The sequence below is a fragment of the Primulina tabacum genome, chromosome 18 (genome assembly GCF_025594145.1).
Source record: "Primulina tabacum isolate GXHZ01 chromosome 18, ASM2559414v2, whole genome shotgun sequence".
In the NCBI taxonomy this organism is placed as follows: domain Eukaryota; kingdom Viridiplantae; phylum Streptophyta; class Magnoliopsida; order Lamiales; family Gesneriaceae; genus Primulina; species Primulina tabacum.
In genome coordinates this window covers 30,969,087-30,984,980 of record NC_134567.1, presented here as the reverse complement: position 1 = coordinate 30,984,980, position 15,894 = coordinate 30,969,087, and the positions used below count along the sequence as shown (strand labels likewise).

Sequence of the window (15,894 nt, the reverse complement as noted above, 5' to 3'; positions counted from 1 at the left end):
ATTTGTTTACTTTTTCAATAATAAAAAAAAAACTAAGTGTTGACAAAGCCGCAACATGTGAATATTGAACTTCTATTAGTTTTTTTTTTTTTAAAGCTCACGAGTGTATTCAAATTTAAATTTAATTTCATTTTTCAAAGAAAAATACTCAAAAAATTATTTATTTAGTACAAAAAAGAAAATGATTTTAATAAAGTGTTTTCTAGCTAAGATTTTCATATATAAAGTGAATTAAAAATGAATCTGATCAGGTAGAAAATCTTTATCACAAAATTGTCATGAGACGATCACATAAAAATTTTTGTGATTAAAAATGGAAGGCAAGTTTTTATTTGAGTGTGTAGATTAAAATAATTTTAAATATTTCGTTAAAAAATTTAATCATATATATACACACACAGATACATTTCTTGCATAATTCTGTATTTGATAAAAAAAAAAATTAATCATATATACACACACATACATACATTTCTTGCATAATTTTGTACTTGACTAGAGTCATACTCAACGGAGATAAGTTGGTATTAATGACGCTATTACAAGAATCCACAACTTTTTCGATTCCTTCTTTATTATTTGGTGAAATTGGGTTGAAAACTAAAATAATAATAATAATAATAATAATAATAATAATAGTCTCATATGCAGCCGTTACGTTGCAAACAGTCTTTTCCCTCTCCCTCCCTTTGCACTACACCTTTCATCACCTATGGAACAAAGCGGTGGAAGCTCTTCACCTGAGCCAGTTCGCCGTTCTGAAGCGGCTACTACCGTCGAGTCATCCGCTGATCGCCTACGCTTCCGAGTGGAGCTGATTCCTGGAGAAACGACTATTGTTTCCTGGAAGAAGCTTCTAAAAGAGGCTAACTCCAGCAACTCAAGCGAGGCTGGCGCATCAGATTCAGCTCCTCCTGTGGAAGCCCAGCCTCCGCTTAGTTCAATGGCTTCGGCTTTTGCGAAGCAAGAGGTTAACGACTCACAACGTCAGGCTGGGTCGAACCGTTTGAACAATGTGATTCAGAGAATCGAGCGCATGTATGCGGTATGTCGAACTGAATTGAACGATTTCAAGTTAATTTAATTGTATCGCGTCGAAGTTTTTATTTTGGCGGTGCTTTTCTTTAATGCATGTCTTTTTTTTAACGATGTATGCGTGGCACACGGTAAAGATTAAGTTTTTTTTTTGCACATTTAATGTCGGTGTTTGAAATTTGGACAAAAAAAAATCATGCTTGCATTGTTGATATAGATGCATGTTCATTGAAATCGATCTTTGCTAACTGGGTTATTTTGCTTTAATTTACATGGTAAATCACACCGGATTGGATTCTGCAGCTTAATGATTATTCATATCATTAAGCTAGATTTCTGTTAAAAAAAATAACGTTTTTAACGTTCGTGAAAATTTATTTACCAACTTTCAACCTCGATTGGCAATTGACGAATACTTTGTTTGATCCTGTTAATGTTCAATTAAAAAAATAATCCATGTGAACAAGGTAATTTTTTATTTCCATTTCATGTGCTATTGTCGAATTTACAGGGTAGTGGAAGCAGTGATGATGAAGATCCAATGCTAGATGACGTACCTGCCGATGATGAGTACGACACAGATGATTCCTTCATAGATGATACTGAGTTGGTAGGTGTTGCACGACAATCCTTTAGCTATATTGCAGATAGAGCACTTAATCTTAAGGGACAGTTGAAAGTAGATTTTATGCATTATTTGCTAAGCTCGTTACAAGTTTCATTTTGTGCAGGATGATTATTTCAAGGTCGATAACATGGAAACAAAACATGATGGCTTTTTCGTCAATCGTGGGAACTTGGAGCACATGTGAGTTTTGCGAGGCACTCTGTACTCTATTCAATCTTCACTTTATGTGAAAGTTAGCCTTCAGAGTTTTCCTGCTTCAGACCACTTATTTGATTAATGGTTTACCCTTACATTGATGCAGTGACCCCACCATAGCACATAACCCGCAGCCAAGAAAGAGGAGGCACACAGACTTGGCAAAAGTCCATGGGCGGAAGTGATGATGGAAATGATGGGAATAAACGCATGAAATTGGCTGTCAAATGTGCAAAGGAGTCGTCATCAATGAATAAAAACTCAACAAGTCACTCACTCACAGTGGCTGTGACAGATGTGCAAGTTCAGGCCTTTCCGACCAATTCTTCTGGGGTTTCATATCCATCTAAGAATAACAGTGCTGGTACAACTATAGCACAGGATCCTGCAGAACTGTATGCTATCAGGCAGGGAAAGAATATTGACCTGCATAATGTACCCCTCATACTGGGACTAGAAGGATCTGGTTTCGATGCAAAAGATGAGCTGCTTGATGAGGCCATTACGGAGTTGAAGAAAATAGTTGACGAATGTATGTGATTACTTCCGTTGTTATTCTGGTTTTTTTTTCTCTTTTACCATAACTTGGCCAGAGTTATTTACCTTTGTTCTTGTATGCCTTGGAAAATCAACAGTCCCACCACCGGCAAAAGAAATCCATATTCCTGATAATTCTTCTCAGGTGGTCAAAAGGAGGCTTCCGCGTGAAATAAAGCTTATGCTTGCCAAAATTTCTAGATTGACGGTACTCAACGACCAGCAAATGTCTTCTAATTGGTTCATACTTGTTTTTGTACCTAATTGCTTACTTTATAATCCTGTGTATTTGTGCTTCCATTTGGCTTTGTTCGGGAGAAATGATCTTTTGTGTTTATGCTGCAGGAAGATATTTACGGTAAGATGCCAAAGAATGTGCTTTTTCGTCTGATGGACATTGTTGGCCACTTAATGCAGCTCAGGACTCTTAAGGTATTCTTTTAGTAACTGTTAAGATTGAGACTTGAACCTAACTCAATCGCAAAAGTTAGTTAAGGGGAGAGGATGTAACTCTCAGGTTATTTATCCAACCGATGTGAAACAACTAACACATCCCCTCCCCTCACGCTCAGGAATGAACATCTGGAGCGTGAAGTTTACAAATGATCCAACTATGGGCAGAACGGATGGCCTAATTATGGACAGTCCAACACATAACGGTGGAACCTGAGCTCTGATACCATGTTAAGATTGAGACTTGGACCTAACTCAACCTCAAATTAGTTCAAAGGGGGAGGATTGTCCAAATCTATATATGTAACTCCTAAGTTATTTATCCAATCGATATGAGACAACTAACAGTAACAAATTGACAAATGAGCAATCATCGAGTCTTGCATTTTTCTGTTGTACTGCTCCCCCCTTTCTTCATTGGTAGCTATAGCAATGACACTGAAGATACGGTTTATATCATGATTTTGCTATCTTGGGTATAAAGATGCAAAGTTACTGACAATGATGTTGCTGTTGGCAAATTTCTTCACAAGGAGTACTTCATTAACGGGCTAGAACAATTTAAAACTTCACGAAATTTGCTGTTTTAATTACTTATATTTTTGTGATGACAGAGATTTCTCACGAGGGACAGGGTATGTGGTGGCTGAGAGAAAATCCAATGTTAAAGACCAAAAAACGGAATGACATTTCTTCTGAAATGCTTAGCTCCGAAATAAATACTTGTTTGGGCATGATTGGTAGAAACGTCAATCAATGCAGTCTTAACTTTATGATGGATTGTGGTGTTGAACATAATTTTATATGTTTGCCAAAATTTTATTAATTTTTATCTAATACTTCATACATCTTTTATGAAGCAAGCTGATTCTGCCATTGCACAGAATCACGGGAAAGTGATAGTGACTTTTCTCTTGACTTCTTCCATTACATGTATATTTCTCAATCTGAAGTGTTTGACTCATCTAGAACCCTTATAAAGTGTCAAGACATTTTTTCCTACTCAAGGTTTTCAAACTCCATATTCATGCAAAATGTAAATTGATGCCGTCCTTCATTTTAGAACGAAACATGCAAGGCAAGGTGGGCGATTACCCCCACTGGCTTGGAAGTTACTTATTACTTTTTTTAAAAAAAAAAAACCTTCCAACTTTAGTTTGATATCGTCTCGTTGCACACAGTACACCTCAAAAATTATGAAAATGGTTTATTAGAAATGTCGTCCTCCCTGACCTCAGCTCCCTGGCTCTACCCCATGTTAGATCCATCCCTCGTAAAACTCGGATGATTAGTGCTAGTTGGTATAGGTTAGTCAATCAGGCTATTCTTACAACTGAATTATATTCTTTTTATTGTTTTCATGGCTTTCTCTAAGAAGTATAGAGTTGTGGTTTTGGTAACATTTACTAGGTGTTTGTTCACAAGAATGAGAAATTTTAGTTGCAATATGGGTTTCCGTCCATGTCTAGTTGAATGAGTTACAGTTTTTTAATCAATTGGAACACCACTTGACTAGTAAAGAAACTTAAGTATTGGGTGTCCAATGTAGCAATGTAGCAACACTGACCATACTCATAGTCCTAGCAAGTACGGTCCATGGAACCGAATACTAAGAAAATTTTAAGGCTCGAATTCTAGCTGAAATAAGTACATCCAACTTTAGTTTACTATTGTCTTGTTGCACTCCTAAAAAATTATGAAAACGGCTGTTTAAAAATCTTGTCTTCCCTAACCTCAGGTCCCTGGCTCTACCGCATGTTGGATGAATCCCTCATAAAACTCGGATGATTAGTTCAAGTTGGTATAGGTTATTCAATCAAGCATACCATTCTTACAAATGAATTACATTCTTTTTACGGTAAAGCTTTCTGTAAGAAGGAGAGAGTTGTGGTTTTCATGACATCTACTAGGTGTTCGTTCACTTAAATGAGAAGTTTAAGTTGCAATAAGGATTTCCATTAATCAAATGAGTCACAGTCTCTTAATCAATTAGAACACCATTTAACTAGTAAATAAACTTAGATATTGGGTGTCTAGCTGTTGAACTCGGCACAATGCTTGATCAAAAAGGTGGGTTGTCCAAAGTAGCCACATTGACCATTTTCATAGTTGTAGCAAGTACGGCATGTAGAACCGAATCAATCAAAACATTAAGAAAAATTTAAAGCTCGAATTCTAGCTCAAATAAGTATATTTGAACTTTGAGTTCAATATCAAGCTCGAATGGTTAAGTATATTAACTCGAATTAGAGCTCGAGTTCAAGTTTGGCTCGAAATACACTACAAAAAAACTGTGGAATTTACAACGGCCAAAACTGTCGCAAAAACCTTTGCTAAAATCGATTAGCGACCATGGTTTTGAAATGGATCCTTATTTGCACCGGTCATGTTTAATTGGAATCTGTACGGATTTAGAAATGGTTTTGTAAAAAATGTTGCGATTTTGCCACGGATAGCAACGGTACAGTTTTTAAAACCTAGCAACGGTTTTAAAAAACCTCCGCTATCCACCTGTTTTTCTTGTAGTGATATTCGAGTATGTTCACGTTCGAAAATAAAAACTCAAAAAACTCGAAATATAATTATACTATATTACTAATGATTAAAGCTCACATACTATTGAAAATAATAATCTAGACTCAAAGTCAACTTGAAAACGTTCGAACATATTTGAATTCGATTCAAATAGTTTTCGAGTTGGCTCAAAAATTCGAGAGCATGCTTGATTCATTTACATACCTAGTAGAAAAAGGACAAAAATAGTAGGCTTATTTACTATTTATTGCTACATCTCCATACTTGGGATGCATGTCGAACAAAATACATTTTAATATCTGATTATAACATAAATGAGATGTCAAAAGCGGGTGAACGTTAAATTATAACTAGGAGTCGGAAATGTCACATATTAGCTATCTAAGAAGAAATAGATTTCATGGTAAGAATTGGTTGTCGTTATGTATACCTTTATCCACAAAACCATCCTATTTTTTTCCAAGTTGTATCATGGCATTTAAGGGTGAAATATTTTCTTCTTTCTCTGTTTAAGCCTTGATTGTTTGTTGCATTGTGAACCTATGACCCAATACAGAAACAGGAAATCTAGGATAGCAATTGTTACTCCTCGTTTTAATTATAAGATGCATGTTTGGTAAACATTTACTCTCTCAAAACAAACTCATGCTAATTTATTTTCCATGCTTTAGCCTCGTCACTTATATTTTTGTTTTACTTTTATTTTGTGATGTGGTTTTGGGGGAGCTGCAAATGGTATATGTAAGCACCTAACTGTATGATTGTTTTTTATACTTGTTGGAATCTTATTTGTCTCATATATTAGGAACTAATTGCATCTAACTGTTGTATATGGTTGATTCACTATAATCTCCATCTTTCCTGACTAATCAAGCGTACTTCCTTGGTCTGCTAGAAACACCTTAAAGTTGAGGCTGAGTCGGGCCTATCAGCCAGACCAGAGACAGATGAACGGGTGCGGAAGATCAAACAAGAAGTTGAAGAGATGGTTAAGCTGTGGATTCCATTCATGAAATACAAGGTATGCCTTTTATTTTGAGCTTGTTATTCAAGAGTTGAGATTTAGTCGGTATAATTGTACCTATCAGATGAAGATATCTTATTTTAACAATGAAAACAAGCAAAAACTTAAAAATTATGTACAATAATGTATAATTTGTGCTTGTGAGGAGATCTGAGTGTCAAAAATTCATTTTTGTTTCTTCATTTGAATATCCACACAATTTGCAGGTTGAGAAGCTAATAGTGAATTCAAATGATTTTCACGAATCTGGTCCTGCAGAGAAAGAAGCTTTGATACGAAAATACAGCATGGATGATGCATTGGAGGATAAAATTTGTGACTTATATGAACTTTATGTGGAGGTAATTGATGTTTTTCCCTTCTTCCTTCAAGGGACTTTCTACCAGTAAATTTTGATCCTATATACCTAATTTTTTTAGTTCTTTCATTCCAGAGAAAAGAAGATAATTCAGGTCCTCAAGTCGAAGTTTTGTACGAAGAGGTATAACCTATTACAAGATCCTATGCTTTATTGCTAGATTTTTGCAGAATATCGTTTATAGTTAAGTCACTCTCACGTACAATTTGTTCACATGTTCGTTTTATGAGTTAATTTTTGAACTGTGAGCAATTAAATTGCACGAACCAGTATTTTTGTCTGGTTTTCACATGAGCATTGACACTGAAATTATTCCTTCCATCCAACATATTCCCCAATTCACTGAATTAATACCATCCATGCATGTACCTCACATTATCTCAAGTATATGTATAATAAAAGATCTTACATGGTATTGTGTAATCTTTTTGCAAACATGAGAAATGACATGAACTAAACACGCAGCAGAGTGTTGAGGATTTATGCTGCAACGATTTTAATATCTTCTCTTACTTTGGTGATAGTCAAGGTTACTTGGATAGCTATCAATTCTAAAATATTAAAAAATGGACACCATCACATTAAATCAGCCAGTTTTCATAAATGCTATAGATTAAAAGCTGATGTTTGCCCTTACCAATGCAGCTTGCAGCATTGTGGCCCAGTGGATTCATTAGGTATGCAATATTAAGAGCGAAAGAAAGGAGAAGTTTGCCGAGCAATTTGATGAAGGTGTGAAGATATTTTCTTTATTTCTTGGCTGCATATTGTCCTGTTTTGGCATTTTAAATAAAAGTCGTTTACTTCATGATACTCCTTTCAAAGCCTTAGTGAAAGCATGCATGCATGCATACTCAGAAATAATGAAATAACGGGGAACAGTTTTTACTCTTGTTATATGATGGAAAAATTCGAATCTCACTAATGCATGAATATATTGCTGGTATAGGTGCAAGTGCAAGATCATTTCGACAATAACCTATAATTTTTACAATTCGAATCTTGTTGTTACTGAGCTAACTCACATATCATTGAAATTGCTTATCATATGGTAATGAGAGTAAATTGTGACATATAAAACTGTTAACGTAACCTTTTGAGATGTATTTCGAAACCTTTTAGTATAGGCTGAAGTAAATGTAAAACATGATTTCAAAAATCATAAATTTATCTTCCCCTGTTTATCAGGATCAAGCAAATATCAAGAAGAAGAAGAAGAAGAAGGCGTTGGAACAAACACCAGAGGATAGCAGTCGAGCAGTAGCTATTAATGATACTCAGACACTCCTCCATACTCGAGAGAAACGCGGTGAAAAGATGGTTCACTCTGCTGCCCCCATGTACATTGCCTGCACAAACAAGCAGAAACAAGAAAGAGCAAAGGCAAGCTCCAGCAGCATGAAATTTATTCAAGGCTAATGGATATATCACTAAAAAATAAGGTGAAAGGGAAACCAAGCACAGGGGTGGATGAAGCTCAGTTCCGGCTTGAGAATTTGCAAGTTTCACAGGCGGAGGGCAAGCAGAAACACTGCAAGTTTTCGGATGTTTCTGTCCCTAAATCGTTCCTTGGACTAGCTCCACCTTTGGAATGAGCACCCGAGCTGATATGATCCATATAGGGCTGAACTACAAAACTATATATTTACCGATAGAATTACATGTGGATTATGCAAATTTGATATCACGTGTTTTTCTATTCCAATACTTTTATCACTAATGGGCTCCCAGAAGTTCAGTTTTGGGCTTTAATTAATTAGATTGTCCAGTAGAATTCATCATGGACTAGAAAGTAGAGGTTTTGGCCCACCACAAACAGATCCTTATAAAGTACTCTGCGTTTCTTCCCCTGTACATAATCTAGGTGTTTTATATGGGGTTATCTAAAATTTCCTCTGTTTTGCTTCCCAGTTGTGCCAACCTACAATCGTCAAATTCCTCTTCGAAGTTTACCAGTTTGAAGATATATTGAAGCGCGTATATGTGTTCGGAGAGTTGAAGCAGGTTCAATTCATTCTGATTGTCACTGATTTTCTTGTAATTGCTGCAATCTAGGTGTGCACAAATCGTTATTGTAACTTTTTTCTCGATGTGTTCGTTATTGGATTCTTTGAGTGTAAGCTAGTTGTGGTTTTTGTGTTTGAAACCGTCAACTTCGAAGATGAGCATTTCTGCAAGTATATTGGGGATGTTAGTATTTCATGTGTGGGATATTCCTCATTGTAAATTAATCCTGAGATTATCTTGTAATTTTTTTAATTTTCAGAGATTTCTGCACTAAAGCTTATGGGCGACGAGCCTGATCAGCTGCTTCCCCAGGGAACACAATCCTTGCAAAATATGTTACCAGTACCATCATCTAACGATGTGATCTCCCTATCAGCTGCTGACTCTAGGAGTAATCTTTTTCCTCTTCCCCACTCAAATGTACCCACACAAACTTTTCCATACCAGTATATCCCCATATCCAATGGTTCTCAAGCAGAATTTGAGAATAATAATGATATTGAAACTGCGGCTCAGCATGTTGTGCTTCATGAACAAGTATGTCGTTCTAATAATTATTCTTTAGTGTTGGTATCCCACTGATGCTCTAATTATATTACTATTGTCTGTTACTTTTCAGGAAATTTCCACGCAAAAGATTATTCAGAGCCAGAGGTTTGTACCAAGATTTCATCTTATGGGTTTAAACTCTCTGTGGGGAATGGTACGATGAAATTAACAGTAGAATAAATTTGTGCATGTATGATTTCAGAGAATCAATTGCTGCAACTGCTCCTTCTGAGTACAGTAAAGATTTTTTGTCTGAACACCATGACCCAAATGCTCTCAAGGTTAATTGATCTGCCACCGCTTTACTTCCTTCGTTATTAATTTCATTTTGTGTCATCTTCCCATCTGATAATTCTGTATGAAAATTTATTTCTCTACACCTGGGCGACTTATTTTAGTTCAATTGACTATTTTACGTCACAGGAGCATTTACTTAAAATGGCCACTCATCATCGATCAGAAATGGCTTTAAAACGTGGCAAGCCGACCTTTACGGAGGATGGTTGAATACTGTACTTTATTATTTTCATCAATTTTTATGCATTTATTTTTGCATAATCGATCCAATATGAAAGACCTGCAAAGCTTATAAGAAACAAAGTTGAAAAATGCTTGAGAAAGCTTTTAAAATATTTTCCTGTCCTAAATCCACGGAATAATAAATCTGATTTGGATGTTAGCTTGTACCGATTCCCTTTGTTGGTTCAGTAAAGTGATTGCCCACAACACCCCCCCCCCCCCCCCCCCCACACACACACACACACACACACACACAAAAGTAGTAACGATGATAATCTCATTATTTTGGACTCAATTGCAGGGCAAGGTATTTTTTTGTGTTTTCTTTAAAGGCCTTTCCCTGTCTTGCCCTGTATCCTGATCATAACAAGGATATTGTGTTAGTATTACATTATTAAGTGGAACTTGCTGAACGCCCTGATTAAGTTTCCTGCTCACACAATTCACATATATCACTGCTGAAGTATTCTTTTTAAAACTGAATCTGACAGTGCGTTGTGAACTTCATTATCGTGTGACAATGGCATCCTTGACCACAACTGTAGTTGGTATCTGGACAATTATATGAAAATGGTGATAGTATCATCATTTTAGTTAATAAGTTAATGTTAAGAGTCATTATGTTTCAACATGAACGGTGAATTTTAGCTTTTGTCTCATACATGAAGGATGCTAGACAATCTCTGCCTAATAATATTTTTTTAGTATCGCATTTTGAACTAAGTACTGTTTTGGGATTTTCTGCAATATGATCTGCCGTAGGATTTCATTAAGTAAACTTTGAGCTTTTGTGAAATCAATTCAGTAATTATTTTTTATGCTCCAAAAGAAGAAGCTAGGTTAGCAGTTTGTCCTTCCCTGCCTTGTACGGCAGAGGAATATGATGAACAATAAATAAAAATCCTGAAAAAATTCTTTTTATCTAAAGATATCTAGCTAAAATATTGGGTATTATAAATTAGTAAATCTGATAAGAGTTTCTTTCTTTTGTTTTTCTTTTGGCTAGGCAATTCAGAGATTGGAAATGGATATGGAGTTCCTGGTGGAGGTGCTTATTATGGTGCTTCCATTCCCAACGTTGTAAACCATGGTGCGAATAGTTCTCTTCCCTGAATCAGTACACTGAAAAATAGTTCTCTTCCCTGAATCAGTTCACTGAAAAATAGTTGACATTAAGCTTCTCTGAATCATTAGAAAAAGATGCCCAGAAAATGAGCCAAAATAAAGCAGAGCTTGATTGTGAGTCTGGACAGAAGTCAATGGGTAAAGAATTACCTGAATATCTCAGGCAAAAACTTAGAGCAAGGGGTATCCTGAAAGATGATCTGAATGCAGCGAATTCTGCCATGTCAGACCATGTTAGTTGATCCTTTTTTTATTGTATTTTTTAATCCTCCTATTTAGTTTATTTATCCAGAGTTTTGAGTTAGAAACAAACTCCTGGTTACATTTTTATCCTTTTGAGTTTTGGGCTGTATAGTAATTTTCTAGTAGTTTTAATTTATTAAGCTTCCTTTTGATATCTCCATGGCTATTTATTAAACTGTGAAACTTTGGATTCTAGAGGTTGGAGACTCGGTCACTTCAGTCAACCCTGCCTATGGGATGGGTGAGCATCAGTTTCTTGTCTTCTGATATATATTATTGTAAAATGATGACTATTGTTTCTTGGAATGAAATATAGCTGAAACATGAACCATAGTGTAGCTAGTTGAAATCCCCTTTGGTAAAAGATCAATCCATCTTCATACCTGCGATTCTCCCTTTGTTTACCTGTTTGTTGGAACCTTTTGATGTGAATATGATATGCATATTCGCTTTTTATGGAAATTTAACAAGAGATTAGTTTTTTGATCAATGATCCATGCTTCTCAAACGTATCTCTGATATCACCAGAACTCAAACTCTCTGAAAATCTTCTACTAAAATGTATAGCATTTTATTTTGAACATCAGAAAATATGTTAATATGCGGTCATTATCATGAGTTACCTTGTAGCATCGTTCTATTATTTCATCGCTATTAGTCTTTCTTCTCCAAATTATTATGTAGATTGAGGGAAGGGACCCCCAAAGTGGTGCTGTATTTTATCATAATCAGAACTCAGGGACAAGTCAGTGGGAGAGACCTCTAAATACTGCTTCAATTTCTGTATTGGCGACCCCTCCTCTACCAGAAAATTGGTTAGAGGCATTTGATGAAACGACAGGTACCGCCAGTTTAAATAATTTCAAAATCTAGATATTGTATTGTATAAATGATTCAGGAAAAATTGTAGAAGCTATTGTATTATTTTATAGTTTCAGTATTGATTACTTTTTTTGTGCATGAAAATCAAGTAATTTGATTTCTTTGTTTATTTTCAGTTCAGCTTGACAAGCATTCTTCAATATTCTCTACTTGTTGGGATTTTGCATCTGATCCATAATATATGTGTGCTTATATGATTCTAAGCTCATCTGTTAGCTGTTTCTTAGTATTGACTTTCAGTTGGAAATTTATGTGTGCCGTTTATTTTTTGGTGGATATCATTGTTTGAAGCATCGAGTGATGCTCATGTTCTCGACATTGCATCCATGCAAATGTTATGATATTCATTAGTCTTCTGTTGTCCGTTATCTTAAAATTAAAGAATTCCCAAATGTAAGATCACTGTTTTCTCAGGTCAAAAGTATTACTACAACCAAAAGACTAATTTGTCGCAATGGGTGCATCCAAGTGGACAACAGCAACCCAACTCACAACCTTATGACAGAATACCCTCGGCTACTGCAGTGGTCGGAAATTTGGGAGATCAGCCATTCAAGTTTCCCAAATGCATGGGATGTGGTGGATGGGGAGTGGATCTTGTCCAGTCTTGGGGCTATTGCCGTCACTGCACAAGGTTTGTGTAGTGGCATATAAGTGTGCGTTAGTTTTGTTTCTTTTTCCTATAACGCGAATCTAAAATCTTAATTTTGCCTTTCATGTTCAGACTTCACAATCTTCCACAAGCCCAGTATTCATCAGCCCCCACAGGCAGCCAGCAGCAAACCACCTCTGTTGCTAAAAGAAAAGAAGACTTGGACAAGAAGTCTTCAAAACACAGGTATTCTTGTTTAAGTCGTCCGACTGATGAACATTCTCTTTCACTTTGCTTTGTATCATTCCTGTTTTTACATGGTGAGTTTTTCGCTGACGTGTTTTCTTAATTTTAAAAGGACAAAAAAGTGCGAACTAATAATGATAAAGTAGAAAAAAGCGAAGGTTTGTGTGGGTACTTTTTGCATCTCTAATATCCTTGCATTCTTTTAAATGAATATCATGTTTGTTGAAGTCTCAGTGGAAATATGATTTTATATTTTCTTTAAATTGATAGCAAAGGCCAGAGACTTATATTACCTCTAGTTTAATTGTGCCATATTTGGAAGTACAGATCTGATCTTAAGCCACCACTTAGTAGAGGCTATAAAAAGGACGGGAAGAAGCGAGCCCATGCCGAGGATGATGAGTTGGATCCGATGGATCCCAGTTCCTATTCAGATGCTCCTCGTGGTGGCTGGTATGATACTAGTTTCATGTCAAGCATTGCTACTGATAATCTTTGATGCTTACTTTATAGGGCTACAAAATACTCTCTTCAAAATCACCCGATTTAGTTGTTTATTCGAGATCTTAAAGAAGTGCACTCCCCACTTTTGAATTCGCATACTGCTAAATTTACAGGGTTGTTGGACTTAAAGGAGTACAACCAAGAGCAGCAGATACCACTGCCACGGTATGTAAAACCATTATTTTGAATGGATACCTTCCTTCAAAGTGTACAAGAAATAAACACGATAAGAAAAATTGAAGAAAATGGAAAAAAAGACCAAGTCCTAAAAAATATTTGTGAGCGAGAGTTTCAGTATGATGCCTTATTGCTTTTGATGCCCGAGTAGCACATGACGTAGTTCATAGTTTCTCTGACCCAGTGACCCTGACTTACATTTAAAGCTGCGCATGTTCCTTAGAAAGCACAGGGTCTTGAATACACAAATTTTTATTCCCTTTCTCGATCATTATGTTTCTTACTAGTGGCATCTGATGCATGTCCTTACTGGGATGTTATCATCAGTATATGATTCCTTTTGTTGACATTGTTGTGCTTCGAAACTTCAAATTTCAGGGTCCTCTCTTTCAGCAGCGGCCTTATCCGTCTCCAGGGGCTGTCTTACGCAAAAATGCTGAAATTGCTTCTCATAAGAAAAAGGGTAATTCTCATTATGCTCCTATATCCAAGAGAGGGGATGGTAGTGATGGTCTAGGTGATGCCGACTGAATGAGGTAAATTTACGTAGTTCACGCACATAATGTGACTCAAACCCAAATTTTGTGATGTCGCTTATGCTTCCTTTTCCTTTAGATTGGAGCAAAGATCGTGCTTAATGGTTGGATGTGTAACAAGCTCATCCGTACAGAAGATATGATCTCATAATTTGTTGCACGATGGAATTAGATTTCTTCACTAGAGGCAACGTGTCCGATTTATAGGTATTGGATTGCGCTGTCGGGGAAATTTTGTTATCCAGAAGTATTCTAGAAAATTTTGTGTGTAAAAATTCCAAGAAAATTGCTCGCTTTTGCGGACCCCTTCTTACCAAATATTCCATTCTAAATACAATTTTCACTTGCTATCAAGTATATATCTCTTTGTAAGCTTGTCACACGTACAAATTCAATTGTCGTGTTTTCAAATTACAGCGGACAGAAGTTGGAGAACCACCGTCGACCCTTTCGAAAAGCGAGAAAAAATATCTTTGGATAAGGATATTTTCTGCTTCTTCTCCCACAACTTTTACTGAAGAAAAGGCATAATGTCACATTAAAAGCGAGTCTTCATTCCCAAATAAACCCTACTTTTTGATGACTTCACCCTCACCATGCCTTGGCACATTAGGATATTCTATATCATATCTTTGATTAAAATCTTTTGCTCACGTTTGGGGTATTTTTTTCGAATACTTCATACTTCCACAAAAACACAGCTTGCTCATATATGCGAACAAATCATATTCTCTTCACCGTCAGAACATAAAATTTCTAAATTAAACAGGAGTTCGATCCGGTCTATGAACTAAAAAAATTACACACGAATTCTTTAAACATTTGTGTTTTTATGCAAATGTGGTCTTAAATATCCCATTGATAAACTGACGAGGGTAATCAGAAACAAAAATTTATTGAATTCTTATTTTGTTTGACTTAGCAGTACGAACCGGCTTCTCGGTTACTAACCAATTGAACTACAATCCCAAGAAAATAAGGATGTAACATAACATTTTCTTCTTTTTAGCTTTCTATGTGATATTTATGAAAGACAATGTGAGTTATATACCATAATTTGGCGAATTATTATTAGCAATCTTTTTGAAACCAAGTGTAGGCTTTCCAAAGTAAACCGTCAAGCTTTCGAACTCACAATCCACCATGTGGCTAAAACTCGAGCCCATGCATGCTCTCTCTCTAATGAACTCGAGCTCGGGTCAAGATCAAGTGTTCGAAAGCTCACATTCAAAATCCCGACTGGAAATAAAAAGAGTCTTCCCTGGCCACCATATGGGAGCAGGTTCTGTTTCAAGTAAAAGTTATAATAATCTTTAAAATCCCATCTGAAACTTTTGCATGATGATATATCATGATCATGACTGAGAATTGAGTCAAACATCATGCATGTGTTTTCTGATAATTCAGGATCGACTATTAATTTCATGAGAGAAGACCCTTTTGTGAACCGTTAACCTCGAACTATGCATGCCCGTCACGTTTCATCTTAATTTGAATTTCACATTGTCACTATTATTATTAATATTTGGAATTTTGAAGCTTCTAATTGTGATTTGATAATGAATGAATTTAAAGACAATTCAAAACAGTCTGATTTATTATGATACTACTAGAATCATCACTTGGGGATACATTGGAGTCGGATTCATTAAGATAAGAATATCATGTACCAACCATAAATTCTTGAATGGGATCCTTCTATTTTTATTTTATTTTTATTTAGAGCTTTGCTACTCATCTATAATATTA

General features: G+C 35.9%; 4 protein-coding genes across 6 annotated transcripts; all 4 read left to right on the top strand.

The window, feature by feature from the left end:
- The first annotated feature begins 712 nt into the window (after positions 1-712).
- LOC142532493 (ubinuclein-1-like) lies at positions 713-1,847 on the top strand. The gene is made up of 3 exons (XM_075638776.1): positions 713-1,045; positions 1,547-1,645; positions 1,767-1,847. The coding sequence occupies exons 1-3, from the start codon at positions 713-715 to the stop codon at positions 1,845-1,847; spliced, it is 513 nt and encodes a 170-aa protein (XP_075494891.1).
- A 155-nt stretch (positions 1,848-2,002) lies between these two features.
- Positions 2,003-3,498, top strand: LOC142532492 (ubinuclein-1-like). The gene is made up of 4 exons (XM_075638775.1): positions 2,003-2,390; positions 2,494-2,603; positions 2,741-2,827; positions 3,463-3,498. Exons 1-4 carry the CDS (start codon positions 2,030-2,032, stop codon positions 3,496-3,498), a joined length of 594 nt encoding a protein of 197 aa, XP_075494890.1. The 5' UTR covers positions 2,003-2,029.
- Positions 3,499-6,115: 2,617 nt separating this feature from the next.
- On the top strand, positions 6,116-8,488 carry LOC142532491 (ubinuclein-1-like). Its single transcript, XM_075638774.1, has 6 exons — positions 6,116-6,124; positions 6,279-6,404; positions 6,614-6,748; positions 6,841-6,888; positions 7,411-7,497; positions 7,954-8,488. Exons 1-6 carry the CDS (start codon positions 6,116-6,118, stop codon positions 8,182-8,184), a joined length of 636 nt encoding a protein of 211 aa, XP_075494889.1. The 3' UTR covers positions 8,185-8,488.
- Positions 8,489-8,621: 133 nt separating this feature from the next.
- LOC142533097 (uncharacterized) lies at positions 8,622-14,517 on the top strand. 3 transcript variants are annotated; one of them, XM_075639722.1, is made up of 15 exons: positions 8,622-8,769; positions 9,032-9,309; positions 9,392-9,426; positions 9,524-9,602; positions 9,745-9,823; positions 10,847-10,930; positions 11,035-11,198; positions 11,405-11,449; positions 11,893-12,049; positions 12,505-12,724; positions 12,815-12,928; positions 13,256-13,381; positions 13,546-13,597; positions 13,988-14,145; positions 14,225-14,517. In XM_075639722.1, exons 2-14 carry the CDS (start codon positions 9,052-9,054, stop codon positions 14,138-14,140), a joined length of 1,566 nt encoding a protein of 521 aa, XP_075495837.1. In that variant the 5' UTR covers positions 8,622-8,769; positions 9,032-9,051; the 3' UTR covers positions 14,141-14,145; positions 14,225-14,517. The 3 variants fall into 3 exon arrangements, with proteins under 3 accessions (XP_075495837.1, XP_075495840.1, XP_075495838.1); XM_075639725.1 differs by having other exon boundaries at positions 13,988-14,158; positions 14,237-14,517; XM_075639723.1 differs by having other exon boundaries at positions 8,669-8,820.
- The last annotated feature ends 1,377 nt before the right edge of the window (positions 14,518-15,894 follow it).